A 16,487-nucleotide genomic window follows, 5' to 3' on the forward strand; every position below is an offset into this window, starting at 1 on the left:
AACTACTTGAGACCAACACATGGACTTCAAGACATGCCTATGGACAAATCCTTCAAATATAACTCAATGCAAGCATTAGTCCATAGAGAATGTCATCAATTACCAAAACCACACATGGGGGCACCGCATGTCCTTTCAGTGATGAAATGATAGAGGGCATTTACAAATTGTTGCATGCAATCTTCACGTGACTTGGTGCCGGTGCACGTGATGATCGGATCTTCTGTGTATGGACGTTGCGAGTACATTCATAGTGGTATCATGTTGAAGAAATTATCGCATATTTTAGTTAGGATTCTAGTCTGCCTTGTAAACTCATTTTACTGGATGGTTATTAGAACGGGTCATGTGGAATTGTCATTGATTGGTTCATGTTTTCTCTTGCGTTGAAGCAGACTTCCCATTTTAACTTGAAATGAATTTGGCGCCATGTGCGCCTCTCCCTTGTTCACAAAAAGATTCTGAACTTGAAGTACATGATAGTTTTGGTGACCATCAGTTTGTTCTGTTGTACTCCCTCCGTCCGAGAAAAGTTGTCCACGCGGACATTTTACGAATACCCCCTTCCTTTCCTCCGACAAGCCACGCAGCCCATCGCGCCTGCTTGGTCACCTCGCCATGCGCCGGCCGCCTGCTCCGCCGCCTCGCCGCCTGCTCCGCCGTCTCGCTGCCTGCTCCGTCGCCTCGCCACGCGCCGGCCGCCTCCTCCCCCTGGTCTCGCCGCTTCTCTTCGTCCGCACCAGGAGATCCAGAGGGAAGGATCCCCTTTTCTACAAAGCCCGACTTGCCGGCTCCGGCGGCGGCGCTATGTCCTGGAGCGAGTTGGGGCTCGACCTGGAGGCATGGAAGATCCTCGAGTTCCTCGTCCTCGAGCTCCTCATCCACCAGCTCCTCCTCCACACGCTGAGCGGCTGCTGCGGAAGTCGACGGCATGGGGAAGACGACCACGGCATGGGGAAGACGAAGACTTGCTCTAGCTACATGCCACTCCCCCGTGCTCGTCTTGCCGCTGCCGCTTCTGCTGCCTGCTTCCCGCTTGCCCACGGCAGCGCAAGTCCGTCTTCTAGCTGCTGATTTCTGTCAGGTGAAGCAAGCAGGTGAGCTGATTTTGTTCTTGTCCTCTTGGTTTGTGCAGCGATTGTAGGACTTGGTGCAGAGGAATGGAGTACGAGTACGGATGCTGCCTCTGTTGATCTCAGGTGAGCTTTTAGAAGAGAATCAGACCGAATTGCATTGCATTTGATTCAGTAGCAAATGGAATCTATGGTGAATGGAGCATTTCTGAACACATTAGCAAGTTGGATATCACACTGGAGTAGAAATAAATAAATAAATGCATGGCATCATGAAGACATTAGTGAGCCAGTGTAGTTACAGAGCAAAAGTTCAGACATGGAGTATTACATGAGCTAGTGCTGTTCATCTAAATGTTAAGAAATGCTCAGAAAAAGTTTAGGAAAAGTCCAGAAATCCACATAAACATCATATTCAAATGCATCTTATTTCATGTCATAAAACTGGCTCAGTGCATGCGTGGACACTGTTTTTAAATTCAGTTGTAGAATGAACAGTGGCCAAATTAGAACAGTAGGCCAGACTAGAATGAACTCACATGGAGTAATTTTGCTTATCTTTCTCCGGGGTTCTCTATATAAAGCAACTCACAAGTGGCCATAAAAAAGTGAACAACAGAATGCACTTGTTTCGAATAATCATACACTTGCTCTAAATTGCTTAAATGATCATTAGGATGTTTAAAGAAACAGTGTTTAAATAATTTTTAAAGTAACAAGAGCAAAGTATTGTACTCTTGCTGGCCACAGTTTCTGTTCTAAGTAACAAGAGGAATGATTTTGAGTTTTGACTCTGACAGTGAATTTGACTCTGTATCAATTACCTGAACTTGACTCTGTATCAACTAAACTCGATTTCTTGCTGGCAGTGGAATAATTAAACATACATGCTCACGCAGTGTATCTAGATTTCCTGTTACCCATTTCTGGTCTCCAAGGAGCTCGGCGATCACCTGACGACCCTCCGTTTGAACGTCGTCCTACTGGCTGAAGATATGTCTATGTTGATCACTGCCCTTTGCCTGTCGTGGATTACTTGACTAGTGATGAGTGAGTAGTGAGAATTAGGTCCCATTTATTTTTCTGAACTGTTGATTTTTCTCTGAAGATCATGGGGGTATGTCGGTTGTCTCTGAATTGCAACGCGTCCTCGAGGAGATCCTGCCTGTTGTTCTTGGTTTAACAGAGAAAAAGTCTAAACTCTAGGCTATCCCTTTTGTGATCTAAGATTCGGTCCTTGATTAAAACTGTGATGTCTTTTTTTGCTTGTTCTAACCTGTTTAACAAAAATTTAGTCAAAAGTTTGTTAAGAGAAGCAACTTTTTGCCCAAAGAAAACTAAATTTGGAGTAGCATTCATTTACTGTCAATATCTAGTTACCTTAATGTTTTTCTATTGCTTGTTGATCTTGACATAATAGAGAAATTGACAGTTTAGAAACAGAAATTTCAATCATGGCAACCTAAAGATTGTTCCATCATCATTACAAAAATTGACAATAATCTACTGTAATGTTCTTATTGGAATTACAGAAACAAAATTGACAGTACTTAACACTCCATGTCATAGTGAACATTACAGAAATTGACAGAACACTTATAACTGGTGAAAATGCTACAGACCATGAATGATTCTAGAGTTGTTTTCCTTCTCCCATTTTAGACCATAACAGTTAACTGAACTTTTTTTTGTAACATTTCTTCAGAGGACATGATCAGTTGTGTTTCAAATTATAGAGCAAGCAAGGTACACAGTGCAATGTAAAGAATTGTGTTCGAAAATTGGAGCTTCTGGAGCACATTTTCTCACCGGCAGCAGCACAAGTAGGAGCTTGAGCAAGGTACAGGGCCAAGCCCTGTACTTCTTCTCGGAGTGCTTGTAGAGGAGATACCGGGAGCAAGGTACAGCTCCGGTACTGGAGATGAAAAAGCAAGGAGCCCTGTAGTACTTCTTCTCACCGGCAGCAGCACGAGCAGGGGACCTCTGGTGAAAGCAGACGAGCAGGGGAGCTCCGGGCGGCAACACGAGCAGGGGAGGAGAAGCAAAAGGAGCTCTAGCTTGAGTTCCAGGCCCGCAAGAGAGAGCTTGGGATCCAGGCGCGGCGGGAGCTCGCGGTCCAGGCACTCGAAACGCCGGCGCGCGCAGGTCCTGGGCGGCGGCGGTGCAGGTCGTGGGTGGCGGGAGGGGATATCGGCGGCGCAGGTCCTGGGTGGTGGAGGAGCACGTCCTGGGCGACGGCATAGCAAGAAATTGGGCGGCGTAGGAGCACATCCTGGGCAGCGACGGAGCAAGAAATTGGGCGGCGCACGGCGGCGGAGCAAGCAATTGGGCGGCGCACGACTTGGGCGGCGGAGGAGCACGTCCTGGGCGGCGGTGGAGCAATCAATTGGGCGGCGCGGCTCCTGGAAGGCTGAGGAGCAAGCCCTGGGCGGCGCCGGCAGAGGTCCTGGGCGAGGACTGACCCTGGCAACGCGCGCGGGGACAGACAGAGGAAGAAGGAAGGGGACGACCACCAGTTTGTAACAGATTTAAAGCTGCGAGGGCGTTTTTGCAAAATTGGTAGTATACTACGCTGGTGACAACTTTTCTCGGACGGAGGGAGTATATGTTACATGCTATAGTTAATTGTTGTTGGAAATGTGATGAAGCCACTCGGTGACTTCAAGTGCATGATAGCAGGTTTCTCATTGTGATTTGAGTGGCACGTACCCAGGGACGTACTTCCGCCGATGATACGTGGGATCGTGATTCGGGACCATACCACAACAACCGGAACTGCACTATAATAACCACTAACCACACACGCGAACACAACCTATTAGCCAATTAACATCGAATTAAGTGGTGTTCAGAACCAACGGAAATGCGGTGCCGGTTGTAACACCGAGTAAAACAGCATCCAGAATCAACGGAAAAAGTGGCGCTACATGGCGATGCACGTGGTCACATCACAGACGAAAATCTCCTCCAACATTGTATGCATGCACATGACTACCACTCAGAGTCCACCGTCCAACAACACGTGACTAATCCAAACATTGGCAGCCTAACGAAATCACAGACCAAATCACAACACACACCCACAAAACGTACGCTCACAGGTCCCCCAATAATACATGCATGCGCCATGCATCCATTAACCAATTTTGAACAGCATAAAAACTCCTAAGAAACCACAAATAATTACCAGAAAGCTTTGACAAAAAATCATAAGCAGGCACCATTTATTATCCTTGTGTATAAATGTATGATCAAACCAATTATTTGGTGAGATTTTAGGATACATTTTAATATGTCCCCCTTGTCTTATCTTTTTAGAATCAAGAAAAAACTAAATATAACCATACATTTGACATCCTTAATTACAATTCAGTTTTGAAAAATGGAATTTCACTAAGGCCCTAGAGAAAATCTAAATGGGAAAATTATGCTATTCCACAACCTCTCGAAAGTTGCATTTTCGGTCGTTCAACATTTTGTTATAATTAATATTATTTCACGAAAAATAGTTATAATATTATTTATTATTCAAGTGAATCAAAATGAATGTTTTCCTAATATTGCCAATTGGAACGAAAATATTTCATATGTTCGTATTACTACCAGTTCTAGGCTTCAACATGAGAAGTACTAATTCCCTAGGGATTAAGAGAGCATCAGCACACTATTAAACACCACAAATTTGCTCACGAAATTCTCAGAAAAGAACAGTGTACATCTGGGAAGAGCAAAGGTAAGCTCACATACATCTACAATAGTAAATACTGCGGTAAATTTTTCCCAACAAGTCCATTTACACATTTTTTGGAAATGGAGGCATACCCCCGGCCTCTGCATCATGATGATGTATACGACCTTTTTATTAAAAATTCAGAAAGTTTCGTCATAAAGGTCTTACAGCTCGCAAATGGAGCAAAACAAAGTAAATAAAACGGGAAATTACAAGCGGACAAAGACAACCGATACGGTAATAATAAGGATAAGTTCTCTAGACTCCTATACTGTTATGCGTACGCCATCCGAACCGGTTGAATATAACCCGAGCCACCATCTCCCATTGGTTGCACCCAGTAATCAAAGGCTTCCTAGAGTCCATAGGAGTGAGTAAGGACCATATACGGATCCAAGCTGTAGCTCTGAAGATAACCTGCAAAAAAGTTAAGTTGTGTTGTCTGTTAAAAATGATATCATTTCTGCAGTTCCATATAGCCTATAATAGCGCACATATTCCAATCCGAATACGAGCTGCCGTGATTTGTTCAACCCCAGCTTACCACGTCCCGATTGATATTAAAAGCTATATGGATCGTTCTCCACAGTAACTTGGCAAGTGTGCATTCAAGAAATAAATATTGTATTGTTTCATCCTGAGCACAAAAACAACACCACGAATTTCCTACCCATCGCCTCTTAAGTAGGTTATCCTTTGTGAGCATTACTTGCTTGTGGACAAATTACATAAAAATTTTAATCCGCAAAGGAACCTTAACCTCCCATATATGTAGTGACCTTGAGAGGGGGCCAGAATTAATCAGATCCATATAAAAAGATTTCACCGTAAATATCCCATTTTTAGTTAACTTCCATTGTGTTGAGTCCGGCAGGTCGGAGAGTCGAACTTCAATCAATCTCCGAATCAAGTGCATCCAGGCTGTCCATCTCTCACCCACTAACGTACGTCTGAACTGGATGTTCAAGGGAATAGTTTTAAGGATGGTAGCTACGTAATCCTCCTTACGTTGCACAATATTGTAGAGGGTAGGATATTGTAAGGCCAAGGGCATCTCTCCTAACCACGTATCCTCCCAAAATCTTGTTGACATCCCGTTGCCAACCAAGAATTTGACCCTACGAAAGAACATGTCCTTCGTTCTCATAAGTCCCTTCCAGAACGGCGAATCAGTCGGTCTGATGGTAGCCTGGGCTAGCGTTTTCGAGTGCAAATACTTATTGTGTAGGATTTGAGACCACATGACCTCCGACTCTGTCTCTAACCTGTACAACCATGTGCTCATAAGGCATTTATTATTAATTTCCAAGTTCTCAATACAGAGACCCCCTTGGTCTTTAGGTCGACAAAGGATATCCCATCATGCAAGACGGTATTTCCTCTTGGCCTCGTCAGACTGCCAAAAAAAGAGATCTAAAGAAATCAAGTCGCTTTCGGGCCCCTTTCGGAATTTCGAAGAACGAAAGTAGAAACATTGGCATGCTAGTCAGTATTGAGTTAATCAGAACTAGCCGACCTCCATATGACATCAGCTTGCCCTTCCAGCAGCTGAGTTTTTTTCAATTCGTTCTTCAATACATTTCCATTCTTTATTGGATAGTTTACGGTGATGAATCGGAATACCCAAGTAACTGAATGGTAAAGCACCTAATTCGCTTCCAAACAATTGTCTGTAGGTATGTTCCTCGTCTTTGGCCTTCCCAAAACAGAACACCTCGCTCTTATGAAAATTAATTTTTAAGCCAGACAATTGTTCAAAGAAACACATGATAAGTTTCATGTTACGTGCCTTAGCCATGTCATGTTCCATGAATAAAATAGTGTCATTAGCATATTGTAGAATGGACACTCCTCCATCAACTAGATGAGGAACTAGACCCTCTACATGGCCATGCTGCTTGGCCCTGCCAATAATGACGACCAATATATCTGCCACAATATTGAACAGAAGAGGTGACATGGAATCCCCTTGTCTCAACCCCTTATGTGTCTGGAAGTAGTGACCGATGTCATAGTTCACCTTAATTCCGACACTATCTTTTTGGACTTGAGTATTCACTTGGTTCCTCCAGGTTTCACTAAAACCCTTCATGCGCATTGCCTGCTGAAGAAAGGCCATTTTACTTTATCATAAGCCTTCTCGAAATCCACTTTGAAGCTAACCCCGTCTAGTTTCTTCGAGTGAATCTCATGGAGCGTTTCATGTAAGACGACCACTCCTTCTAGTATGTGTCGTCCCGGCATGAAAGCTCTCTAACTAGGTTGAACCACTGAGTGAGCAATTTGTGTCAATCTATTGGTTCCTACCTTTGTGAAAATTTTAAAACTCACATTCAGCAGGCAAATGGGTCGGAATTGTTCGATCCGAACCGCCTCATTCTTCTTAGGTAACAACGTTATCGTACCAAAGTTTAGGTGAAACAACTCCAAATGGCCATCGAAAAAATCGTGAAACATAGGCATAAGATCATCTTTAATGATATGCCAACATTTCTTATAGAATTCAGCTGGAAACCCATCTGGTTCCGGTGCTTTATTCGGCTTCATTTGGGTTATGGCCAGATGAACCTCTTTTTCAGTAAACGGTGCCCTGTAATTGAGGTACATCATCAATCAAAGACTCATCAAGAGACACCGTGGATGTATTCGGGGGCCCAAAAAGGTTTTTATAATAGTTGGAAATATACGCTTTTAGATTTTCATGCCCCACTATTGTCCCCTCGTCCTGTTCAAGCTGTATGATCTTCTTCTTCCTATGTTTATCATTTGCAACCATATGGAAGAACTGTGTGTCGTCGTCTCCTTGGACAACCTTAAGCGTTTTCGCACACAACGCCCACTTGAGCTCCTCCTCTCTCAGGAGAGCACGTAGGCCTTGCTCAGCCCCGGACTTGGTTCGATGCTCATTAACAGAAAGGAGAGTGATTTCAGCCTTTACATCTAGTGCCTCAATGAGTTGAGTAAGACGCTCTTTTTCCTGCTTATAAATTCCACTCTCATTTCTGGCCCAACCTCTCAGAAATTGTCGAAGGTGTCTAATTTTATTCTGCCATCTCTCGACATGTGTCCTTCCCGTAACTGGCTTAGCCCATTCGTGTGCAATCATCTCCATCAATCCTTCTCGCTCAAACTAGCTTTGCTCGAAGGAGAAGATATTTTTATTTGCCACATGGGTAGCCTCGCCCGAATCTAAAAGGATTGGTGTATGATCCGAGATCGCTCTCTGCATTGCATGGACCGACACCAACGGATATTTTTGTTCCCACTCCACACTAGCAAGTACCCTATCCAGCTTTTCATAAGTCGGAACAGGTAACAAGTTGGCCCATGTAAACTGTCTATCGGTGAGCTCAATTTCTCTCAAATCGAGGCTCTCGATAACCATGTTAAACATCATAGACCAACGTCCATCGAAATTGTCATTATTCTTTTCTTCTCTCCTCCTAATGATATTAAAATCCCCCCGACTAGTATTGGCAGATTTTCATCTCCACAAATCCGCACTAGATCAGCCAGAAAATCAGGTTTAAATTCAGGTTGTGCTACCCCATATACAGCAATTAGCGACCATCGGAACCCATCCAATTTTGATCTTACCCTGAATTTAATGAAAAGTCTCCCTGAACCACATTAAGCACCTCTAACGTCTCACACCGTACTCCTAGTAAAATCCCGCCGAATCTTCCTCTAGGAGGTAAAATGTGCCAGTCAAAATTGATACCACTTGAGAGGGTTTGAAGGAATTGGGATGTGAAATTATCTCATCCAGTTTCCAAAAGTGCAATAAAATCTAAGTGATGCTCTAACGTTGTTTCTGCTAAGAATCTTTGTTTAGCCAAGTCCGCTAGACCTCTGCTATTCCAAAAGAGTCCTTTCATAAGTCATCATGAATTTTTTTCTTAAGCTTAACTCTAGCACTTCTGCGTACTACCAAAGTAGGATAAATTTTCCGCTTCCAAGATCGTTTGGGCTTCTCCTCAACACCCCGCGGGATGATAGTATTATCTATGACAGAAACTGCATCCTCCATCAAGAGAGGCTCTACCGTATCTGTGTTCTCCAAATCCTCCTCATCCTTAGCCTCGACACTTGGCGACAGATTATTGCATATATTTGCGAGATCATTAATTCCTAAATTATTCATGTCATTGTCATTCATGGTTGGATAGAGGCAAGATTACGAATGATCTCAGAAGCCCTCTCCACTTCCAAGTCTAAAATATCATTAACAGATTTGACGACCTCTGTTTCATTTGATCCCAAAGAAATTCCTAAGTCGTTTGCCTTATCAACTATTTCATTCTCAGAGAAGTGTAAAATTGAGCAACTTTTATCAAAAGACGCACCTGCAGTAGTCTTGGCATGACGAAGCATGGCGGCCCTCTTGGCACGCGCTAGCTGCAGGTCGTCCGCATCTGGCTGTCCCTGGATCCGGTTGCTGACACGCCTACCAGCCGACACCAGATCCGCTATCCTGCGAAAAGCGATGAGCTCCTCCGTCGTCCTCTCTCGAGGGGTATGGTCAGGACTCCCACGCCCTCCCTTATCGTTGGTGAAGGAGGGTAGGGCGTAGTGGAGCGGGCCTCAGCTGTAGAGGTCAAGGGTGAGTGGGACCATGGAGACGCCTGCTCACTGGTCCCGTCCCCCCTTTCCCCCGTAGAAACCGTCGTCCCCCGGCCAACCTGCAAGGCACAATCCTGCGGAGGGGTTACGACACGGGACTCCTTCCCACACCTCACCCCCAGCTCACCACTCTGGATGGTGGGGTCCTGTGGAGGGGTTACAGCACGGGACTCCTTCCCGCACCTCACCCCCAGCTCGACCGGAGACGCCGAAGTGAGAGGAACGCCAGCGACCTCCTGTCCAGGCGCCCCTCCCACCGAAGAGAAGTCGGGCGCATGTAACTGGGTGCTAAGGGCTTCCTGCCCACGACCCCCATACCCGCGGCCGACCCATTAGGGTCCACCCTCGCACCGGGTGTAGACTCTGCAGTCGTCACCTTGCCGGCCAGACTCGGCACTGGTGGCAACTCAAGCTCCGCTGAGTCGTCTGCCTCGACCCTGGTGCTCCATAACCGACTAGGAGCGGACCCCGGTGCAAATGAACCAAAGTGAAGCGTGTTCATCGGAGTAGTGGACGGGGGCGCCTCTTTGGTAGAACTATATACCTTATCTGGCTGTGTATTAGGCCCCTTGTACAACTCCGGCAGTGTATCATCGCCCCCCTTATCCTGATTCTCGGGCGCGTCGCCTCCCTCAGTCGTATCCATGTCCCATGTTCCGTCCCCATCCTGGGAAACTGCAGTATCCTCGATCTCAAGCTCTAATACATAAGTGACTCCAGCATGTGTTCATCTGACCACATCTGGTATATGCTCAACACTCACAACACTGACCAACAACCTCGCAACTCCTTGTGCATGAGTGAATGGCATGTCAACCTTTTCTATCTTACCAATCATAGCACCCAAGCTCCAAGCAATCAAAAACTGCTTTATCCATTTAGGTGGCGCGCCATAGAAACAAACCCACACCTTCTCCAAAGGTGTACCCTCCGGTTCCTCCTGCTTCCACTCATCGAAAGCGATAATGACGTTGGTGCTTGTGACTCTGCATAGACCCCACTTAAGAAAATGCATCTGATCCTCTTTAGTTGGAAAGTCCACCTTATAAGTCCGACTTTCTAACTGTTCCAGATGCCATTGATAATTACATGGCACTAAGTCACGTAGCTGTCTCACGATCTGAGCCTCGGTCAACTGTCCATTAGTAACTTTGATTACTGCCGGGAAGGAACTCTCAACCATCTGCGATAGAGGGTCCACCTCTGGTGTCTCAAAGAACATCAACTCTTTACAACAGACCTCAAAAATGTTAATACCAGGCTTAGGACCGAAGAGGAGAGGGTAGGCCCCGGTCACATGCTGTGAGCGTTGGCAATAGTCACAAAGTTCATTCATACACTCTGCCATGAAATGACCTGGTTCACCACATCTATAGCAAGGCAACTTTTTCTTCTTAATCGCCCATTTAGAGAGTTTTTCTCCCTCCGCTTTCTCCGACCCTTTGTCAGACGTGCCATCCCTAGATTTAGTCTCTCCAGAAGTCACCGCAACCTGCACTGCTGCCAAAGCCCTAACCGCGTCAACTGCCGCCGCGGGTAGCGTGGATGGATCTCCCACCTCATCCGCTATGTGCTCGAGCTCCTCCCCCGAAGCCATATCCGTAGCAGGCGCTGGTGGCGGTGGGTAGTGTCGAGGCGGTGGTGGGCGTCTCCCTCTCCCACCGCGGTGATATCCACCTCGGAAGCGATCCCTGGGTCCGGCAACACCTTCAACAAAATTACCGGGCGGACCTTGAAAATGTCCGGTGTCCTCATCATTATGTCGGTTATATCCACGACCGCCACCGGACAAAGATCCACGGTGTAGTCCCTCACCATATGCATCATATCCATCGTCTCCCCACTGCCCGTATCGGTTGAAATTCTGTCCATCTTTGTTGTAACCACTGTATCCACCACGCCCTTGCACGCCGCGACCCCTTCCTAGGGCCGGTGCCTTAGCTGCTGGCAGCGGCACCACTTCATCCGGCTGGCGCGTGTTTGGTCTGGGCACATGCGTCGGCACCAGAGAACCAGATGCATCGCCCTCCCTGCCGCGCAGAGGACGAAACACCCCAGCCGATCCCGACTCAGGGTTGCACCCCTCCCCCCGCCGCTGGCCTTGGAGGGGGCAAGCTGCCCCGTCCAACACCGCTAACCCCACCACTAGGCGGGGCACCGCGGCCAACACCACCCACAAGCAGGGCACCGTGGCCAACAGCACCAGCGCCAGCGATCGGCGTAGTGGCACGACCGACCGCGTCCGTGGCGGCAGCCCTATTGGCCGGCAAAGTTCCACGACTAGCCCCGCCAGGAGAAAAAGTGCCACCGGCGGGAGCTGGGCCTCGCTTGACGGGCGGCGGCCCTTGTCCTGCCATGCCGCCAACATACATGATCCTCCTTGCCCGTCCTGTGCCGAGCGAAGGAAAACCCGGACCTGGAACCCTAGACTCGCTCGTAGAGACGACAGGCAGCGGCGATACATGCACGTATGTCCGATCGGGATGGCACGAGGCTTGGGCCTCTGGCTGGGCCTCGCCCGCGCCTGGAGGACCCACGACCATCGTAACATCCGACGTTGCATCCAGCTCAGGCCCACAGCCCAATAACGTGTTCAAACGAGTCCGTCTGGCCGCTCGAACAGCGCTCGCCGATCTCGCCACCGGCGATCTAGGCGGCGGCGGTGGCCGGCCAATCTTGCCTTTCTTCTTTCCACGTGACAAGAGTCCAATTTTCCGGCAAGAAATCTGACAACGTTACCGGTTCTCTCATTACCTTAGGAATCGGTCCGCTCCACGGCTTCATGGCCGGTTTGGTAGTTTGAATTTTTGAACAACGCCGATTGGTCGTGATCTTGGGCTCCGGCAACGAAACAACACTCTGCGAGGCTAGGGGCATTCCGGCATTCTTCATGGGGACATGACCCTCCACCTGCTCTTCGTCGTCGCTCTCCAGAAGCGCCCAAAACCGTCCTCCCGGTCGTGTATGAACCATTGGCTCCATCAGATCAATCATCTCCGGTGCCTTCGGGTGTAAATCCAGCTAAATCCAGCTGCACACATTCGCCAACAATCACGTCATAAACATCAAGTTTGAATTTAATACCTATCTCAATCATGTCGGCGTCCGGGAGAAAATCACCAGCGAGGACGTCGTTCTCCAGATCGAGAAGAGCCATCCATCACGAACGTGGAGTAAATCGAAGACGTCCTTCGATCCAAATGACCGGATCCGTCTCGTCGGAGAAGATCGCCCGCCATTGTACCCATCGTGCCTCCTCCTGTCTGATCTCACCATGCGGCAGGTCGCCGCGGTCATCACCCGATCCCGTCGGCCCCTCCTTTCCTCCCGACGGCGCCGCCGCTAGGGGACTAAGAGAGCACAGATGGATCTGATGTGCGCCTGCACCTCCGCCTGGCGAGGATCGAGGAAGCGGCGGCGGTAGTCCGGCCGCCTCAGGTGGCCCCTTCTCCGCCTCTCCCTCTCTCATCACTCCTCAGTCCATTTACACATGGAATCAACCAAACTAAAAAAGCAAATGTAAACTACGCGAACCTAGAAAATCATTCATCACGCATGACGAATTTGAGATACAACCATACATGTAAGGATGGAGGTATTTAGTATGGGATGAATCGAAACGGGAAGATGATACCTCACCGCATTCTGCAGTGACGGCCGAACGGAAGGACGCCCATGCTCCCCGGCGTGGGGCAAGGAGACGTCCCTCGGCAGCGCAGACCAGTGCACTAACATTGGACACTACAGAAGAGGGCGCCGCCTCCGCGCGCCGTCATGGACCAGGACGTAGGCGATGGTCCGAAACCGAACTTGGCGTCCGCTTGCCAAGGAAGGTCACGGACAACATGTTCCCTGCACTGCGTGAACCCGAACACGTACATCATGCACAGACGGCGCAAACGGAGATTACCCGCCACAGTAGCGACGTGAGCTTTGCCGAAGCACACCGCCCACGGCCGACCCGCACCGATCGACACGTTTCATGAGCCACTCCATGGCCTTGCTGTGTCAGCGTGCCCCGTGCTCACCGTCGCCATGGCCTCGCCAGCTCCGGTGCAAGCCACGCTGCGCGCCGTCGGGACCTCACCGATCGCTGGCACCATCACGTCCAGTCTCACTGTCCGGGAGACTCCTGCAGCCATCACCTCCAGACGCGAACACCCTCATCATCGCGCGCGCCTCCGTGGACATCCGCTGGCCAAATCAAGTAATCAACCTCACTTGGAATTCCACTGCAAAGGCCTTATCGGTGATCAGCAAGAGGCCACGGAGACTCACCTCACTTGGAACATGATATCGTGCTTGGAGCGGCTGCCCACCTCGTCTTCCGTTGCCGATGGCCGGTCGTCTTCCTCTGCTGGTCGTGCCCAAAGCTCGAGCGGTGAGAGAAGACCCTAGGCAATCAAGGCAGCAAAACACTCAATGTACAGAAAAACTCCAACACAAACAAAAGGGGAAACAAAGAAATAGCAAACAAACCAAATCACGACGCAAAATCCGCCGTGCATCCAGAACCAGAAAACGGCAAGGAGCGGCCACATGCAGAACCAGAAGATCCTACAGAACGGCCACCCCGACAGAACGACCGATGATGAGAGGCAGGAGCATCCTCCATACGTACGGATCGACCAGACACAGCAGCCGAGGCAGCAGAATGGCCCGAACCACCACGTCGGCCAACCACAGCACCCCGCGAGCGAGAAGGCCGCCCCGGACGCCGCGGACCATGGAGTTAACGCATGCGACACTGAGGAAACCTACCGCAATAATATGGCAAGAAGAGCGACCTATTTATAGCAACAACAACGGTAAGACGGTCCGTAGATTTACAGGACAAAAGCGGTCACGATAGGCGGCCAGATTTCCAGATTGATCGGCGACAGCGGCACCGCTAAGAAACAACAACAGAGTCTAGATTAAACGATCAAAATGGTCGGCACCGATGAAAAAAGAGCGGCAGGCTCTAGAACTAACGACCAGAGCGGCACCAAAAGGAACACGTACGCGAGGAAAACTCGAGAGAACCCGTGGAAAGCGGCACCGATTAAAACAAACAATACCAAGCTGCAGAACCAACAGTGGTCAAACCGACAGCGACAAGGACATCCAGGAGGAGCGATCGACGCAGCGCCGCTGTCCACGGAATGCAAACATACCAAAAAAACGCTAAATTTACGGTAAACTTACCAAGATAAGCCGCACCCTAGTTCAAAAAATTTGAAACGAAAGATTGAAGCCACCACGCGTTCGTACAAAGCCAGGTACCAAAATAATACACGTGCCCCATAGGAATTTACCCAAAAGTCTTTTTCATCCAAGTGGATGAATCTTGGAGCGAAAAAGCTCCCGGATATAGAGGCTTGGGTATTTACTCTTCCTGCCAAGAGCAAAAACCATCTGACTTATTTGTGCTTCTAGTTAGAAATGTGCAAATATAAATTTCTCGGCAGTGTAAAACCAGATTTACAATATTCTTTACTACGAAATATGCACAAGTTTCAGTTTGTGCTCGCCTTGGCAACTGGTTCTTTGGGCATTGATCAATGTTCGTTTCAAGCGACCATCGCTGCTCTTCGTAGAGATGCATCACTAACTTTAGACCTGCAACTTGGGCTTGAAAGGCAGCTCATGCCTCCCTCCCCTTACTAGCAAGTACATCAAAATCAGAAATTAATTTCGGCCGCTGTCTCCATCAACCTCACAGTCTCACGAAGTCATGAAGAGCATTGGCCTCAAGCCCGACGCAAGTCATCCAGCACTTTCCGCGCATCCACCGGAAGCTCGCCAAGACGATAGAACTCCTTTACGCCACTTCACGAAGAGCAATAATCTGGCTAAGAAACTACTCTACTACTATGATGCAAGGTCGACTCAAATTAGTTGAGTTACGTAGGCTTACAAGATGGAATCCGAAAAAGACTTCCCCAGGTCGATGTTTTTCTCTTTATCTCCTGCTAAGGGCATTTCTAACGGACCCCTTATATCAACTTAGTGATATATTTAATTTTTACTTTACTACATTTGACCACCGATCCCAAAGCTACTGGAGTATAATTTTTACTCCTTCCCTATCCCAAAGCTAGTTGGTCTATGGCCATGGGTTAAGTATCCCTCTTCAGGATAGTGTTGAGGCTCATGGGGGTTCCATTGATAGACGGGGTCCTGCGAATCCCACTAGTAAACAGACTCTGCGGCTGCCAGCCTGCCACGGGCTGAGGTGCTGGCTCTGGTTCCTCTTCTTGGGACGGCTCCAAGCCCTATACTAGTGTACCTGCTCGAGGAAAAATCAAACAAAGGAGAGCATGCAAGGTAATAAATAGTCTCACGACTGCCTTGACTAAACACCAAGTTATACCAAAATTGTGGCGTGTCATTGTTAATAAAATCATGCCCAACCATGCTAGTGTAATCAAGGTGTCTAACAGGTAAAAACTTCTCCTCAGCCTCATCATGCCTAATAAAAATCTTAAAATGTCAATGCGAGAAGCATAAATACCACCATAAATAACTCCCTTCAAGAGGTTAGTGTGTAACTATCGAGCAATCATGCCATCCAAACTCAAAGTTCTATCACTATAAAGAGCATGGCGCAAAATAACAAGATCAGGCGAGCTGGGTGATCCACTCTCCCACCGTCCAGTCAAACAACTCCCGGCAAATAATGAGTAATAACGCAAAACGGGGAAATACAAACTAGCAACTCTAGCCTCATAAACTCCTCTCGTCTCCCCAATAGTAACTTCGGGTATAAAATCTGTAACGTCACGAGGGTGTGAATCTATAGGGCTGCCCTCAGGTGGAATCAAACAAGCCTCACAAAACTCATCAAGTGTCATCTCTCTAGGAGCATTATATAAGTTGAATGTAACAGTGGGTGTGATGTAGGGTGGAAACCCTAGGGCCGATCTTTCACAAAATGGAGGGAATCCCATGAAGAACACGAAGAACACGAGGGGGAAACACGAGGGGAAACGAAAGGAATCACTCAAATCAACAAGAAATGATCACACATGTGCTAGATCCTCGAAACACAAAGAGATACACGATCCACGATCTAAAAA

At 48.0% G+C, this 16,487-nt stretch overlaps 2 protein-coding genes across 6 annotated transcripts; one reads left to right on the plus strand and one right to left on the minus strand.

The window, feature by feature from the left end:
* Positions 1–484: 484 nt before the first annotated feature.
* Positions 485–3,748, plus strand: LOC123062170 (uncharacterized). 5 transcript variants are annotated; one of them, XR_006429563.1, is made up of 4 exons: positions 485–1,054; positions 1,136–1,199; positions 1,943–2,123; positions 2,779–3,748. XR_006429563.1 is itself a non-coding variant. In XM_044485544.1 (3 exons), exons 1-3 carry the CDS (start codon positions 619–621, stop codon positions 2,028–2,030), a joined length of 588 nt encoding a protein of 195 aa, XP_044341479.1. In that variant the 5' UTR covers positions 485–618; the 3' UTR covers positions 2,031–3,748. The 5 variants fall into 5 exon arrangements, 3 of the variants coding, with proteins under 3 accessions (XP_044341479.1, XP_044341480.1, XP_044341482.1); XR_006429564.1 differs by having other exon boundaries at positions 1,973–2,123; XM_044485544.1 differs by having other exon boundaries at positions 1,943–3,748.
* Positions 3,749–9,234: 5,486 nt separating this feature from the next.
* On the minus strand, positions 9,235–14,178 carry LOC123058612 (uncharacterized). Its single transcript, XM_044481317.1, has 4 exons — positions 13,906–14,178; positions 13,705–13,820; positions 12,547–13,620; positions 9,235–12,457 (listed from the first exon to the last, which is right to left on the minus strand). The coding sequence occupies exon 4, from the start codon at positions 11,987–11,989 to the stop codon at positions 10,154–10,156; it is 1,836 nt and encodes a 611-aa protein (XP_044337252.1). The 5' UTR covers positions 11,990–12,457; positions 12,547–13,620; positions 13,705–13,820; positions 13,906–14,178; the 3' UTR covers positions 9,235–10,153.
* Positions 14,179–16,487: the final 2,309 nt, after the last annotated feature.

This window comes from Triticum aestivum, chromosome 3A (genome assembly GCF_018294505.1).
Source record: "Triticum aestivum cultivar Chinese Spring chromosome 3A, IWGSC CS RefSeq v2.1, whole genome shotgun sequence".
NCBI lineage: Eukaryota > Viridiplantae > Streptophyta > Magnoliopsida > Poales > Poaceae > Triticum > Triticum aestivum.